The 17,077-nt window shown below is 41.9% G+C and overlaps 1 protein-coding gene across 1 annotated transcript; it reads left to right on the top strand.

Annotated features, from left to right (window-relative positions):
- The first annotated feature begins 15,369 nt into the window (after positions 1–15,369).
- On the top strand, positions 15,370–16,722 carry LOC122063869 (zinc finger protein ZAT9-like). Its single transcript, XM_042627563.1, has 3 exons — positions 15,370–15,421; positions 15,534–16,115; positions 16,199–16,722. The coding sequence occupies exons 1-3, from the start codon at positions 15,370–15,372 to the stop codon at positions 16,720–16,722; spliced, it is 1,158 nt and encodes a 385-aa protein (XP_042483497.1).
- The last annotated feature ends 355 nt before the right edge of the window (positions 16,723–17,077 follow it).

Below are 17,077 nucleotides of genomic sequence, written 5' to 3'. Positions count from 1 at the left end.
TCCCCCAAGGTTCATGGCTAGTGTATGTGTTGACTTTGCCCCTCCTAGCCATAGAACCATCAATTTATTGTTTTTATTTTAATTGTCTCTCTTTCCTTAAAGCCAAGTAAAATAACCCTTGTAAGAGTGACTCTCTGGTCAAGTAGGGAGCTCATATTATGATGCATCCCTCGGGCCAAGTAGAGAAACCTACTTGTGAGTCTCTCTCTAGCTTTATCCCCTTTCTTTTACTTTATTTTTATTTCAACATTTTTTTCCTTTATTGTTTTTTTTTAATTGCGTGGGTTATTTATTTTTAGTTATTTATTTATTTAATTTTAATTGTGTGGCTTGCGTCTTTAAATTCTTAGATGACGAATGGTTAGGACGTTATTTTAGATACATATGTTTAGGATGGTAATTAGAATTAGATCACAACCATTGATCGGTTCACTTTCGTATTATTAAAAGAAGTAAAAAAATAAAGTGGCTGCTCTCCCTGTGTTCGACCTGTAGCTACACTGATCCGTATGCTTGCGATTACATTTTAAATCCCAACACTTCCTATGAGGAGCAACCTTCTAAAAAAAAAATCTTGCTCTTGTCCATATTATTATGCTACCCAAAAAACTTCTGATATTTGAGAAGGAAGTTTTGAAGATTCTTAACATAGGAAACAGAAGCATTTATGAAAACAAATATATCATCAGCAAATAATAGATGAGAAGGAATAACCATTCCTCTAGGACTTGGTGTAAGTATGAAGGGTAAAAATCATCCCCGGATTGGACCCAAGGGAGTGGATGTGGATAGATATGTCGCGGGGTCCGCTAATGATAGAATATACCATTCTCATGTCAAAAGAGGGTAAACTAGTAAATAGGAGTCGCCACCTAGATCAAGGTCTAGGACCCACAAATGTCTCACCGTTTTGAAGGAAAAAGATGACTCTAATGGATAAGGTGAGAATCTGCCCCAAATCTCTGGGTAAGTGTCAGGATACGCTGGGTGAAGGTGTTATGCACCCTCAGAATGCCTGGCCAAAACCGGTTTTCCTAGACCAAACTTTTGTTGTATACTTGTTTATATATATTATGCACCTGAAAAATACCAAACATGATTATCTGCATTAAAAATAATTAAAATGATTTTTTTATCATATTTTAGGAAATTAAATTATGAAATTACCAAAATGACCCTAGAGGGCCAAACTATTAAAATAATGTGAATTTATGAATGAGAATGAGTGGAATATATCAAAATCATAAAAAAAAAAAAAAAAAAAGTGACAATAGATCTAATAAAATTTCTTCATAATTCTAAAACATTTTTTTTGTATTTTTAAGCATAAATGTCCAAAATACCCTATTTAGGGAAAAATGGTAAAATCAAAACAAATGATTTTCTGAACCAAAATCATCAGATGATAGCCCAGATCTATGAATTAGATCATGATCTATCATCTTGTCAAAAGAACAGAACTCAATTCAAGGCCTAAACCTTCATATTATCATAATGACTAAAATACCCCTAGGGGCAAAATCATCATTAAGAAAATATTTAGGCTCTGAAATTTTCAGAATACACCAAATATACTGTAATGCATAATATATGAAATTCTGAGTATTAAATAACACTTATAAGTATTTTTTTAAAAAGCCTTTGAAATAAAAACTCTATTTAAACACTTAAAGAAAAATACAAAATAAATATAAAACGAAATCACAAAATTATGAAAATTTTCCCTGATCCGTGGGAACTCCTCAGCTCAAGCACGTCTATTTGGCCAGAATCGGCTGCCGGAGGGTGCCAAAAGCCGCCTTGAATGGTGATGCTCCGAATGGCAAATATGACCGAGCAAGGGTATTTCGGGAATTTTAATTCCTTAAAGAAGGAATATATGGGAGAGACAAAGGTACCACCTGAAAGAAGGGGACGACATCTACACAGGGGTATTTCTTTCAGATCTTTTCTCTTCTGCTAAGTCCTCCAAATGTGGGGTTTATATAGCCTCAAAACCCAGTATTTTCCGGATTTTATGGTGGGCTACCTTGACTAAAGGGGGGCTAGGCCTAGCGGGCTGGGCTTGGTCCAAGGGACAGGCCCGTGTCTTCTGGTCTGGCAGTAAATGCCATTAGACTTTTGGGATGGGCCAGCCGACAGTAGGCCTGCCGACAATGGGCCAGCAGACTCTGGGCCTGCGGACACTAAGCTAGGTTCAGTCCTAGCCCGGTTGGGTTGCCTCTGGTTGGACCGGTTTGAGAAGGACCGAGTCATACTGGTTGAACCGAACTGACTCGGGTTATTCCATTTTAAAAGGCTGAAATTAAAACATTAAAATCTTTCAATCCATGTGGTCGCTTTTGATGTGCCACATATCAACACGAAGCATTCACCAAGAAATTTCCATCAGTACGGTGATAATTCTCAGATTATATATATATATATATATATATCTAAATGGAACAAAAATTGAGGAATTTCCATAAAATGATGCTTCATGCCGATTGAGGTCTAAATAACATCGAATTTGAATGAAATTTTACATGCATGTTTAAAACAGCCAAATGAGGTCATCTCAAGGGTTTTTCTCAAATCAAATGGTCTGATTACCGAGAAATATGCCAAGGGTAAAATAGTCATTTTACATCAAGGGGTAACCAAACGTTACCAGATTTAGAAGAAATTTTAAGTGATGGCCTAAAATGGACAAATAGGGATATTCTATGGGTTTTGGCTCTATTAGGGAAGGTTTGGGTGTAAAATATAGGCTACGGGTAAGTTGGTAATTTTGCCATTTGGCCACACTGTGAATCAATTAGGCCTTGATCATCATTGCCGAGACATTCTCCCACGGTGTCAAAATTCAGCTTCTACACTTGGAAGAGCCTTCAATTTTCCATTATTTGTTAAGGCTTTCTGACCTCTACACAACACTTCCTTAGCCAGGATAAAGAGAATGTGAGAAATCGAATCCCCTTGGTGAAGACCACGAGCAGTCCCAAATTAACCAACTGGACCACCGTTCACTAGAATAGAAATTCTTGAAGAAGAGAGAATTTCATAAATCCAAGAGAACCAATTTTGAGAGAAACCAAATCTTTGCAGGGTAGCAAATAGGAAATCCCATGAGAGAGTCAAAAGCCTTCTGGACATTCAATTTTATACCCATGCCACCTACCTCACAGATGATTGCATCAAATTTGCTAGCTTAAAGGCAAGACTAATACTTGAGGAAATGATTTTGCCTTTCTGAAAAGCTCCCTGTTCCTCAAAGGTAAGACGGGGAAGAAGACACGAGACTCTAGAAGCTAAGATCTTTGAAATAACTTTACAAAAGAAATTACCCATGCAAATTGGAAAAAATTTTTTAAGAGAAGAGGCACCCGAAACTTTTGGAATTAGGTTAACAAAACAATTGTTCACCCCCAAAGGAAGAGTTCCCACCCTGAAAAAATGAATGACAACTCTATAAAATTCAGATTCAACATTATCCCAGACGTTTAAAGAAGTTACCTAGGAAACCATCTGGATCGGAAGAGCTATCTAGATCAAGGTCCCAAACCGCATTTTTAATTTCCTCCTTAGATGGGATAGCCCCAAGATATGAATTAGAGTTTATCAAAGATAAACATGTAGGAGGGTGAGATTTGGGCTTCATCCCCCTGCTCACCTTCAGCTGAGCATCGGCATGTCCAGTTCAACCTTATGGAGCCTTCTGAGTTCCATCCTTTAGCTGGTGACCCTTCTTCCTCGAGCCAGTCTAGCCTTGATGCCAACCCTCGGTCTTTTGTGGTGCCTCCCACTCCTTCTGCTAGAACCAATAATCATTTGGTGCAGACAGCGATGGTCTCCGACTCCGCTTCGTCCCCCCTCTGCTTGTTGGGGAATCAAAAATTACTAAATTTACTTTCTCAGAGATGAATGTTGAAGCTCTCAATTGGCGGAATACCCTTGTGGGTCACTTCATTGGCAAGAGACCCCCCTTCCTCCTTATAAATGATATCTTACTCCGGCAATGGAAGCCTTGTGCTATCCATTGTTTCGTGTTGGAAAATGGGATGTTTGTTTTCAAGTTTTCTAATGAAGTTGATATGGCTCGGATTTTGGAGGCAGGGCCATGGTTAGTTGTGAGAAAACCTATTATCCTTCATCAATGGGTGAAAATCTTTTGGTTAATCAGATTAATCTCTCCTCCCTTCCAATTTGGGTTTCCTTTCCTGGTCTTCCCTTCCACCTTTGGGGAGAGACTGGATTGAGCACAATTGGATCTGTGATTAGTAAATCGTTGTATTTAGATTACAGAACAAAGAACGAAGATCGTCTTGCTTTCGCTCGAATATGTATCAAAATTTCTACCTCTGAGGAGTTATCGAATAACATCTTGGTTGAAAAGATGAAGGCAATGAGTTCTACCAGACTGTCCGGTATGAATGGAAACCTCCAGTTTGTCATGCTTGCAAGTCTTTGGATTTTTCAAACTTTTGCTCTACTCTAACTGGCATGGAAGAAGGTGATCTTTAGGAGGGCATGCCGTTGGAGATATTGGATGCTTTCAAGATGGCCATATGATCAATTCAGAAGTGGGTCATGATGCTTCTCAAGTTATTCAACCAGCTCACATTGCTGAGCTAGTTCTTAGTAACGCGGCTCAGGAGAAAAGTCCCATTAGGTTGCTTCAACAATAGTGCTCGAGGCAATCCAGTTCTTGGGGTGTGACACGGAGCCTCCTTCTAATGTCTTTTCTTTTAGCTGTTGTGGCATTGGGTCGGATGTTGGTGCGAGTCATGTTAGTAGTGGTCTATTCCTGCTTCAAGTAAGATCTGATTCTATAGTAAATCCATATCGAAAAATGGACTTTTTTGATTCATTTTCTAGCCATATCAACATCTCAGAAATGTAGAGTTCCTCAAGGAAAGAGAATTGTTTCGAGGAGATGTTGTTGGACGTAGTGCTAGAGGTCTCCCTGGGGAATGGAGGAGATCTTCAATTAGGTCAAATTGCAATAGCTGATGTAGATCATGATTTTGGGTTGGGGCCAGCTCTTGTAGTTGATGACCTTCTCTTAATGTCTTAAGAAGAAGAAGAAGAAGAAGAAGCACGGTAAGGAAAATAGTTCTGGTACTAGCAGAAAAAGCTCAAGAATGCGCAAGACTCCTCCTTCGAGTTTGGATCCAGGATCCCCTGAGGTGGATGGTTCACATTCCTCGTTATAATCCTAATGGGAAGAAGGTGGACTTTAGAATCAGGTGATTAATTGTTTGAGGCTGATTTTGTCCTTTGTTCCTCTTTGGGTAGCTTGCCTCCAGTTTTTTTGGCTGTAGGTTAATCCATTGTTTTGTTGTGGAGTTTTCTCCTTGTATTTTTCCTTTCTTTCTCTTTTAATATATTTTTCATTCATCCAATATATATATATATATATATATATATAAACATGTAAAATAACATCAGTAAATTATATGTCAAGGATATATGATTAAAATCTCTAACAAGATACAATCTATAAATCCAATAAATCACCATTGATAAATTAAAAACACTAAGAATGAGAGACCAAAACTATAAATAATAAAATTGTACCTTGTTAAGAATGCACAAGGGAGAAAGCCACGAGTAATCATGCATTTTTCTCACTTCTCCCTCTTTTTAGAATACACATTGTGAATAAAGATTAGAACTAGAGGAGGGACTTAGCTTTCTATTTATGCAGTTTCCCAATGGACCCACTCATTGTAAGTTCAATGGTTAATTGAAACCCACATTAGTCAGCCCATATTAAACTAATTGAAATCCGCATATCTCATTTAATTAGACCAAATATTAACTAAGATTTATCAAAACACAAATACCCAATTAATATGAGTCCACATAAGGACTTAGTTTCCAGTGAAAACTGACACGACTACTTGAATCCAACAAAGAAACCACCCTTGAGCGCTTTGAATACCTTATCTCCATTTCACAAATGGTCTGACACTATATATAAGTAAAGGATCTAGCCTGTTTTTTGAACCTTCTATTGTTCTTTTCAACACAAATGTGAAATGTCCTAGGAAAAACAAACCACCCACATGGACAATAATGGTTCCCACCCACCCCACCCCACCCCTCCCCTCCCTGAAGCTTTATCTTTCTAAGAGAAGGGTCAACCAGAGATAAAAATGTGACTGGATTCTAATCAAAATTGCGCATCCGAAATAGAGATGCTCCATTAACTATATATAGAAGCCCAAAATAAGGCACAGGAAGATGAACTGGTAATAAATATGTCTGCCGATAAAAAAACAGAAAAAAAAAAGAAAAAGAAAAAAAGGGAAGAGCATTCAAGCATAATATTCAAAAGTGAAATGCATGTCTTGGCATGACAGAAGAAGGCTAGGACATATTGCTACAATTCACTTCAAGGGCTTTGAATAAAATGAGAACTTAAGCTAATTGAAGGAAAATATTTTTCCATTGGTTGCCAGAGTCCAATAACAAATGCCATCATGATCATAATTCAACCGCTCCAAATAGATAGAAGAAGCCCAAATATACTCAACAGAGGAGCAAGGACCAAAGTACTCTAACCATCAATTTTATGTAAGGGTATAAGACACATTTGCATTTCTTTGGATAATGGATCCATGTCTTAAATTGGCACCAAATGAACTGATTAGGGAATGGATTCACTCTCAATCTCAAGCCCATTGGTAAGTTTGTCTAGAATTCTTGATCCATTTTAAAGATTGACCCACTTCGACATATTTTGGTGGCCACCCGAATGAGAAGTTTTCTGAGATCTGTGATGGTAATAGAGGTAATAGGCCCAAGCCTAAAGTACAGCATTGATGGATCTATCCGTGACTTGGAGAAGTATATGATGTACTATTGTCATGTTGAGTAAGTCATTGTAATTTGGGGTTTTTCGAGCTAGGATTCAGAGTGAGTTTTCTCGTCATTGCTTGGATGTAATCTCTCTCTTTTATATAGTGAAACATCTTCTTTTTCGCCCGAGAATGTAGCACACCACATCGGTGTGTGAACTTTGTTAAATCTCCGTGTTGTACGGATCTGGTTTTATTTTTTTATTTTTTATATTTGTTGATGTTTGCTTTAACACCCATTGCTTGTGCTCAATATGGGGCTGGTTAAAAATTTTCTCCTACCTTTGCTCCACCACCAAGAACTGCCTCTAGGTTTGGACTCGGGATTGTAGGAGAATGCACAAATGTGTCTGAAAACTGATTCATTTGAAGGGGAGCAAGTCGTTGTGGGCAAGGGTCTGGGGTCTTAAACTCCTAAAGCCCATCATTTTTCTATCCCTACTACAAATTGTATGCAGTATTGCAATCGTATTTTTTAACAGAAAAAAAAAAAGGTTAATGTTGAATTTTTAATTATAAATGTACATTTTAAGTTTCCCATACTTGAGAACTAATGCCACTAATACATTGATTGTTTCATTAGATTTTTTATTATTATAAACTTTCCTTTTTGATCATTACATTTTGTATTCTCAATCTATATCCTTGATTATAAAATTATTTTTATATTTAAACTCAATATATAATGTTAACTCAATATGTGTGAAGACAACATTTAGAGCTGAGAAAGGGAGAATTATGTGGGGGTCAGTGTGGATCCTCCATGTGCGGAAGGGTTAATAGAAATTTACAAGGAAGCATCAACATGAAACATAATTTTAGACTTCATGGGGGTAGGGTTGTCATTTTGTGCCCCCATATGCCTAGGTGAAGGAAGGACACTCCCCCACATAAACTATTTTTCCTATTTTATGTGCCAGGATGCATGGCCTCTACTCAGACAGAGAGGAGACGAAATGATGGTCCCACTGCCTGTGAAATACGAAAAACCCACCCAATTGATGCCAATACATGCCCCCTAGTTCACCTGTAATGGTGCAGGCCTTGTGACTGGGTAACATTATTTTTCTCATATTTTATGTACATTTTAAGACATCAGGTACTGTTTGGAGTACGTTAATTCCCTCATCTCTTTATTTACTATAAGAGAAAAAAACACATCAAAGATCTACAACCCCAACCATCGATCTCCACCACCAAGAACACCAGATCAGACAGGATTTTTCATTAGTAACAGGTGGGGGCGCTTCATCTCTCTCTCTCTCTCTTTCCTACTGCAACAGCCTAATCGAAAATGATAATGAATGTGTCTGACGGAGTGTGAAATTTTTTGGAAAAATTACTTGAATACCCGCTTTTGAGTTTTCTTTACAAAATTATCCAACCAAAGTTTCAGTTAGTAAAAATACTCGAAATCAGATTTGTGTTTACAGAACTATCCAAAATAGTGGTCCCTTTCCATCTTCCAAATACAATCAGGTACTTTTGTTAACTGAAATTTTGAGTGGGTAGTTTTTTAATCTCAAACCTGGTTTTGGGTATTTTGTTAATTAACTGAAACTTTGAGTGGTAGTTTTGTTTACTAAAACCTTGAAATGGTAGTTTTGTTATCACTCTTAAACCTAATTTTGGGTATTTTTGTTAATTGAAACTTTGAGTAGATAATTTTATAAATCCAAACCTAATTTTAGATATTTTTATTGACTAAAACTTTAGATGAATAAATTTATAAAGGAAATCCAAAACTGGGTAATCATTTAATTTTTTCAAATTTTGTTACACCCCCAATGATAGACTTTCGACATGAGATATAGACCCATCATATTAATAAATGCAAAATATAAATATATTTTTAGTCGTCATTTTCACCAATTGCGTGCTTGTAGTGAGGGTATTAGGGGTATCGAAAAATAGGTTAGTCCAGTGCTCAGTATTAAGGCCTTGTGATTTGAACTGACAACTAATTAGTGCTGGACAATTACATTTGGATTCATTGTGAGCCAATCCAAAGAGGTTTTAAGGAAGCGATCCAATCACTCATTGATTTGGCGGTGCCCAATCTGTCTGTTATCCCAAACTTTAGTAACCCAGCTTGGTGATAGTTATATAGTTACATAGGGTAAAATCGGACCAAGCAAGGCTAGGCTCAACTCAAGGCCTCAGCCCAGGTCTGGCCTGGCCTGTCCCCAAATTTGAAAATCCTAACCCAAGATTAGTCCATGGAGTAAAAGTCAAGCCTAGTCCAACCTAGCCCTACAACTAGGGGTGCAACAGGGCCGGGTTGGGCCGGGCTTCTTAAAACCCTAACTCAACCCTGAGTCCCATTAACTGGGCCCAAACCCACCTTGACCCTGACCCTGACCCTGACTCTGACTGTGACTCAGGGTCACAAAACTTCAACCTAGGCCCAACCCTTTAGGTTCAACACAACCCTTACCTGCCCTAATAGGCCCTGTTTTTTCAAGGTCGGGCCGGGATGACCTTGATTGACCTTGACCTTAACCCTGATTAACCTTGACCCTGGGTTACCATCAAGGGTCGGTTATACTCTGACCCTGACCCTACAAAATATGAAATAACTGAAAAAAATAAAAGTGGAGATAAACAAACACAAAGTCACAAATTACTTGTTATGAGGAGAACACCCTAAAGAAAACATTCAAACAATACAAATAATGCAAACTAATATGGTAAACAAAGAGTAGATCATCCTAAGAAAGCAAATAATCTAAAAAATTTCAATTATTTGTCATGATAAACAAAGAGATCATCCTAACATCCGTTTAGGGATGAAGGCGTGACACAATGTGAAATCAGGAGGTGGGATATCGAAAGATTCAAAATCCTAACGTCGGAGAGTAATCAGTGAAGATATTATTAAAGGCAGAAGGAAAGCAAGATATATGTTCTTTTTTTTTTTTTGAAAAAAAAGGAAGAAATATTGGTGAGAAGATACATTAGGGTTTTTGAAGTGTCAATGATTCAATGTCAAACAATATCTAAAATTAGGTTAATATCAGGGTTATCAGCGTCACAACCAGGGTCAACATTAAGGGCAAAAACCAGGGCCGGGTCGGGCCAAAAGTCAAGGTAAAAAAATCAAGGTCGGGTTCAGGGCCGGTTGGGCGGGCCAAAGACATTAACCCTTACCCGCCCTGACCCTGACTCAGGGTCAGAAATTTAAGGGGTCGGGCCGGCCCCCAAGGCCAAAATTTTTAGGTCGATACTTATTCGAAATCAGTGCGGGTTCAGGCTGCCAAACTTGCACCCCTACCTACAACATTCTGGGCTGGCTTCAGGTTCGTGGACTAAACTTGCACGATATTGAGGGAAACATTTTGAAGACTTTGTGACATGTTGGGTCACACACGATCCATATATAAGGTATAAGGGTAAAATGGTTCAATGAATCAATTTTCTTTACAAAAATAAATAAATAATTAAATAATTCCGTGGGATCCCAAATTTTAAAACGTTGCTGACAGTTTTCAAACCATACTGTTACATCCTATCACCCCGGTTCGGCCAGATTGCCTGGCTGGTTTCAAAACCATTTATACCCCATCTAGAAGTCTGTTAACTCTCTACAACTTAAGTTTTGTTGAGTGGCGACACATCTATAAGTCAATATGATTAAGGAACTTCCACATGCATAAATTTCTATTCAAATTAAGGAAGTAAACCAAGACTAGGAAAAACCTATTTCTAGTGAATTAAAACCAATGGGATTTAAATCTTGGTTTATTTACTCACCCTATGCATTGAAGATGCCTTTTTACAGTTTTCTATTAATCTACACACAAGCACAGTAATTGTAGAAGAAACTTTTCTCTTTTCGATAAAAAAAAATATTTTAATTTACTAAATGTCACGAAGTCTTTTGAACTTTGTCTTTCTCTTGCCATTAGAATCCCATGTGATCTCAATCTCTTATCTTATCCTATCTTTAGTAGTTTTTCTATTAGGATTGCAGTACTTGAGCCACACGGCTAGGGGTCTTGTGCTCTAACCATGGGATGGCATCGGTATCGGTAGCTGTGATATTAATCAGGATTGAATTGGTGGATATCGGTCCGATTTTACCCTGCTTTTTTTAACAAGTACTAACTGACTATTTTACCCCTGAAACGATATGGATAATCGATCCAGGACAATTAGGGATTGGGGATCGGTCTCACCCGATACCAATCCGATATGACCAATACGAGATTGATACTTGAAACCATGATTCTAAAAATGAGCAAGAGGACCTATAATCCGTTCTCATTCAGTATTGTTGCTGCCAAAAAACCCCACTAGTCGAACCTACACAAACACAGACGACGGAGGCCCGGAACTTTGTCCGGGGTTAGTCCTCCGAAGCTCAAGTCAGGGTCGGCCGCACAGTTCAATAAGGGAGTAATGGTGAGGGTATCAGAGCTTACCTCTTTCCTTCCTCTCGGCCTCCTTATATGCTTCTTCGGGGCTAGGGTTTCCTCTTGCCTTCTGGGGTCCACCTTCCTCTCTCTCCCAGTCTTGCTCCAATACCTCTGTCCTCCTTGTGGGGAATATTCCCCTTATGCAAACGACATGACAGAGCGTGATAGAGTCTTCGTACTCCCTACCTGGCGGGCGACACGTGTCCCGGTGGGCAACGCGTGTCCTCACCCTACTAAGCCGTATGATTTGGCTGTATCAGGAGCCCCCTTACTCCCGCTAGGAGTCTCTTCCTGTGGGAGTAACCAAATTTTTTGTAATTGTAATTTTTCCCTCTTTTTTCTGCCTTCGGCCTTATTCCTTCAGCTTTAGTTTTGCTTGCAACCGAGAGCTTCAGTCAGCCTATGTGAAGACCTTGGGTCAGTTCGGCTCGGCCTTGTCCGAGACACCGACCGAGGCAAGGACCTTAGGTTAGTTCGGCTCGGCCTTGTACGAGACCCCGACCGAGGTAAGCATTGCAACCGAGAGCTTCAGTCAGCCTATGTGAAGACCTTGGGTCAGTTCGGCTCGGCCTTGTCCGAGACACCGACCGAGGCAAGGACCTTAGGTTAGTTCGGTTAGTTCGGCTCGGCCTTGTACGAGACCGCCTGAGCACCGTCCGAGGCAAGGACCTTAGGTCAGTTAGGCTCGGCCTTGTCTGAGACCCCGATCGAGGTAAGCACCTTGGGTCAGTTCGGCTTGGCCTTGTCCGAGACCCCGTCCGATGTAAGCACCTTCGGTCAGTTCGGATCGGCCTTAGCTTGAGCCCCCGACCGAGGCAAGGACCTTCGGTCAGTTTGGCTCGGCCTTAGCCTGAGCACCGCCCGAGGTAAGGACCTTCGGTCGGGTCCGTTCAGCTTTGGTCGACCCCCGACAAAGGTGAGGACCTTCGGTCAGGTACGTTCGGATTTGGCCGAACTCCAAACCGAGGTGAGGACCTTCGGTCAGGTCCATTCAGCTTTGGCCGAACTCCCAACCGAGGTGAGGACCTTCGGTCAGGTCCGTTCGGCTTTGGCCGACCTCCCAACCGAGGTAAAGACCTTCGGTCAGGTCTGTTCAAATTTGGCCGAACTCCCCATTCGAGGCAAGGACCTTCGGTCAGTTCGGCTTGGCCTTAGCCTGAGCATCGTCCAAGGTAAGACCTTCGGTTAGTTCGGCTCGGCCTTAGCTTGAGCCCCCGACCGAGGCAAGGACCTTCGGTCAGTTCGGCTCGGCCTTAGCCTGAGCACCGAACCGAGGTAAAGACCTTCGGTCAGGTCTGTTCAAATTTGGCCGAACTCCCCATTCGAGGCAAGGACCTTCGGTCAGTTCGGCTTGGCCTTAGCCTGAGCATCGTCCAAGGTAAGACCTTCGGTTAGTTCGGCTCGGCCTTAGCTTGAGCCCCCGACCGAGGCAAGGACCTTCGGTCAGTTCGGCTCGGCCTTAGCCTGAGCACCGTCCGAGGTAAGGACCTTCGGTCAGTTCGGCTAAGCCTTATCCGAGACACCGACCGAGTTAAGCACCTTCGGTCAGTTCGGCTCGGCCTTAGCTTGAGCCCTCGACCGAGGCAAGGACTTTCGGTCAGTTTGGCTCGGCCTTAGCCTGAGCACCGTCCGAGGCAAGGACCTTCGGTCAGTTCGGCTCGGTGTTAGCCTTAGCCTGAGCACCGTCCGAGGTAAGGACCTTCGATCAGTTCGGCTCGGCCTTAGCTTGAGCCCCCGACCGAGGCAAGGACCTTCGGTCAGTTCGGCTCGACCTTGTCCGAGACACTGACAGAGGTAAGCACCTTCGGTCAATTCGGATCGGCCTTAGCTTGAGCCCCCGACCGAGGCAAGGACCTTCGATCAGTTCGGCTCGGCCTTAGCCTGAGCACCGCCCAAGGTAAGGACCTTCAGTCGGGTCCGTTCAGCTTTGGCCGACCCCCGACCAAGGTGAGGACCTTTGGTCAGGTATGTTCGGCTTTGGTTGAACTCCAAACCGAGGTGAGGACCTTCGGTCAGGTCCATTCAGCTTTGGCCGACCCCCGACCAAGGTGAGGACCTTTGGTCAGGTATGTTCGGCTTTGGTTGAACTCCAAACCGAGGTGAGGACCTTCGGTCAGGTCCATTCAGCTTTGGCCGAACTCCCAACCGAGGTGAGGACCTTCGGCTGTATTCATTTGGCAGAGTAAAGGTCACCAAACAGGAGAGTTCTTCTTAATTGCCGTAAACCAGCTTTCATAATTTCCATGAATAAGATCCTCCAGGGTTTAGGATGAGGAATTACAACTTAAAAGTGCGTAAGAGCAAAAATTGCAAAATGCGAGTGTGCTTGCTACTCTTGTACGAGGCTTGGTTCTGCTCCATCGGCTTGAAGGGTTTCTTCCATCTGGATGTACTTATTGCACCGAGCTCTCAATTCGGCCAGGTTCTTCGGTGTATGCTTCGCCAAAGACCTTTTCAACTCCTTATCCTTGACGCCTCCTAGCAGGGCTGTGAACTCCTCTTTCGGGTCCAGACCTCTGATCGTGACATTCTCTTGTTGGAAGCGCTTCATGTAGTTTCACAGTGATTCTCCTTCATGTTGCTTGATGTTGGTCAAGTTCAACGTGGTCTTCTGAAGGGGTTGGCTACTGGAGAATCCCTTCACGAAGAAGTAGCCTAGATCGCTGAAGCTGTGGATCGACTTCGTCGGTAGACGGTTGTACCATAGCCTTACCGCTTCTCTTAATGTTAGTGGTAGGGCGCGACACATAATATTTTCGGAGACTCGATGGAACTGCATGGCGACCTTGAAGCCTTCCAGATGATCGACGGGGTCCCCAGACCCGTCATAAGTGTCATACTTGGGTAGGAGAAAGCCGATCGGGAGCGGATCCCTCATGACCTCATCAGCTAGAGCCGTGTCATTAGTGAGGTTTGGCTCGCGGGTTCCCGTCTGATTTTCTACCACCTTCTTGATCTCGTCTTTCATTTCTAGGATCATCCGCCTCAACCCCGAGTCCTCGTGCCTCTCATTGTCTCCTCGACACCGATCCCCATCTGGATCTCTGGCGGCACGCTGCGTCCTACCTCGGGGTGAGGGACTTTCCCTCATTGCTCGGTTTCGAAGGTTATGACCAGATCTTATAGATCTTGTACTGCTCCGGTCCTTGTCTCGAGCCCTCTCAAGCTGGATGTGGGGGCCTGGCGGTGCTCCGCCGGTCCTCTGAGAGACAGCTTTGGAGACCTCCTTCATCACCTCGACCATCCGGTCATACTTGTTCTGGAGGGCTTCGAATTGCTCCCTCGTCATGTATTCTTGCGCTTTGGGAGGGGGCGGAGGATCACTACCTTCGCGTACTGAATATCCTCCTGAGCGCGGGTACCATATGGATACTTCCCGGTCATCAATACCCCTTACTCCTCCTATCTCAGCCGAGGGAGGAAGCCCCCCTGGAGGTTCTTCCCCCATATTCACATTTGACGCTGCTCTTATCTTCCTGCGGTTGTAGGCTCTCCCCACCATTACTGTCGTTCCCACAGACGGCGCCAATCTGTTGCTGCCAAAAAACCCCGCTAGTCGAACCTACACAAACACAGACGACGGAGGCCCGGAATTTTGTCCGAGGTTAGTCCTTCGACGCTCAAGTCAGGGTCGGCCGCACAGTTCAATAAGGGAGTAATGGTGAGGGTATCAGAGCTTACCTCTTTCCTTCCTCTCGGCCTCCTTATATGCTTCTTCGAGGCTAGGGTTTCCTCTTGCCTTCTGGGGTCCACCTTCCTCTCTCTCCCAGTCTTGCTCCAATACCTCTGTCCTCCTTGTGGGGAATATTCCCCTCATGCAAATGACGTGACAGAGCGTGATAGAGTCTTCGTACTCCCTACCTGGCGGGCGACACGTGTCCCGGTGGGTGACGCGTGTCCTCACCCTACTGAGCCGTATGATTTGGCTGTATTAAGTATCAACCATGGTTTGAGGAATCGGATCGGATCAACTTGAATCGGTCTAAATACAGTTTTTTAATTGACAGCAAAAGGTTTTTTTTACTGAGATAAGAGTCCATGCGAATAAGGAATACTGGAGTCCAAGCATATTGAAATTAAGGTCAACTAAGACTACGAACCCAGTCATGAAACTCAATATAGCTGTAAGAGCGGGTCTCAATCCTCATGTGAACGTACGTGAATTCAGTTATATATTACAAACGAGAAGCTCACCAAGAGGAGTCTCAGCAAGCAATATTGGCAGCTTCGTAAGCATTGAAGTTTCTGGGCATTCTGATTCTGGTTCTAGGTAGAAACCTATATAGACTTCAAGAAGCCTTTGGATTTAAACAACGATTAAGAGGAATGCTTAAGCGAGAAGGAATGATTTGCAGAGAATGTGGCAAGGGATTTCAATCATGGAAAGCTCTATATGGTCACATGAGGTGCCACCCTAAGAAGGAAAACGAAGATGCTCCTTTGCCACAGGAGAAATCGAGAAGAATGAGGTATGACAACAATGGCACAACTTTATCTTCTTTTATTTTGGAGACTGATCAAGATCAAATAGAGGGAGCCCTATGTTTGATGATGATTTCTAGAGGAGTGGGTCAATTGGATGGGTTCAATTTTGTTGAAGCAGAGTCTTTAGATAATGATACTGTGGTTTTAGAAGCTCAAAATAGATCATCAGCTCTAGGTAAGCTAAATCCTGGAAAGCAAGATGAAAATTTTGATTTTTCTTGTGATAGGAATTATGAGAATCTGAACCACCCAAAGATGAAGAAACCCAGAAACAAAAATTCAAAATATGTTGATTCTGATTCTGGGTTTCTGAGGGTTGGTCCCAACAAGGTTGAATCTACAGTTAACAAGGGGAATCATAAGGGAGGTGAAGATGAATTGGGAAAGATTCCATTAAGGAGACTGGAATGGACCGAACTGATTCTAGCAATAGAAAAAATAATGGTATAGGCAAGAAGAACAGTTCATCTAATGGTAACTATATTGGATTGGAGGAAGATTCTGAAATCTGCAGTGACAATCAAAACCAAAGCAGGTTTAAGTGTAAAACCTGTAAAAAGACCTTCCATTCTCACCAAGCTCTTGGAGGACATAGGTCCAGCCATTACAAGGCCTGCTTTGACTCGAGTATCGAAGTTATTGAAAACAACATTGAAATAGATGTTCTTGCTAATCGAACAATTGATGGTAAGCTTAACAAGCCTTGTAGCAATGAGACTTTGATTAAAGGAGAGCAAGACGAGAAAATTAATGGCGTTTCAGGAAGTAGTTGTGGATCAAAGAAGAGCACGAGGCATGAGTGCTCAATTTGTTTAAAGGTTTTTGATTCAGGTAAAGCTTTGGGTGGCCACAATAGTTCCCATTTGACTAGGGATTCTAAATACAAAGACAATCTTCCTGAGATTAGATATCCAATCAATCTTAATCTCCCACCTCCTATTGAAGAAGAAACCAGGGACGTCATGGAGATTTGAATTCAATCTCTGGTGGGTCAGAAACAATGCAAAAGGTTATAGTACCATTGGCAGCTTTGAAGTAGCAGTATTTTTTATGCTCTCTTTTTATTTTCTTTTTCTATCTCCAAAATAAAAAAAATACAATTTATATTCCTCTTATTCCAATGTACAGGTGTCTCATAAAAGTTGCAAGATTAATTAGTCTTTTTCCGGTAGATAAGCTGAAATCAAATTCAATATATTTGACAATTTGAAGCTAGTTTCTTCAAGGAAGGTCTTCTGTGATTATTCTTGATATATAAAATGTTACTTAAGTTGACAATCTCTCCCTGTGTATGATAACCTAGTTAATTACCTCTTGAAAACTTGGAAC

This window comes from Macadamia integrifolia, unplaced genomic scaffold, assembly GCF_013358625.1.
Source record: "Macadamia integrifolia cultivar HAES 741 unplaced genomic scaffold, SCU_Mint_v3 scaffold1484, whole genome shotgun sequence".
In the NCBI taxonomy this organism is placed as follows: Eukaryota; Viridiplantae; Streptophyta; class Magnoliopsida; order Proteales; family Proteaceae; genus Macadamia; species Macadamia integrifolia.
This window is presented reverse-complemented; position numbering and strand designations above follow the sequence as displayed.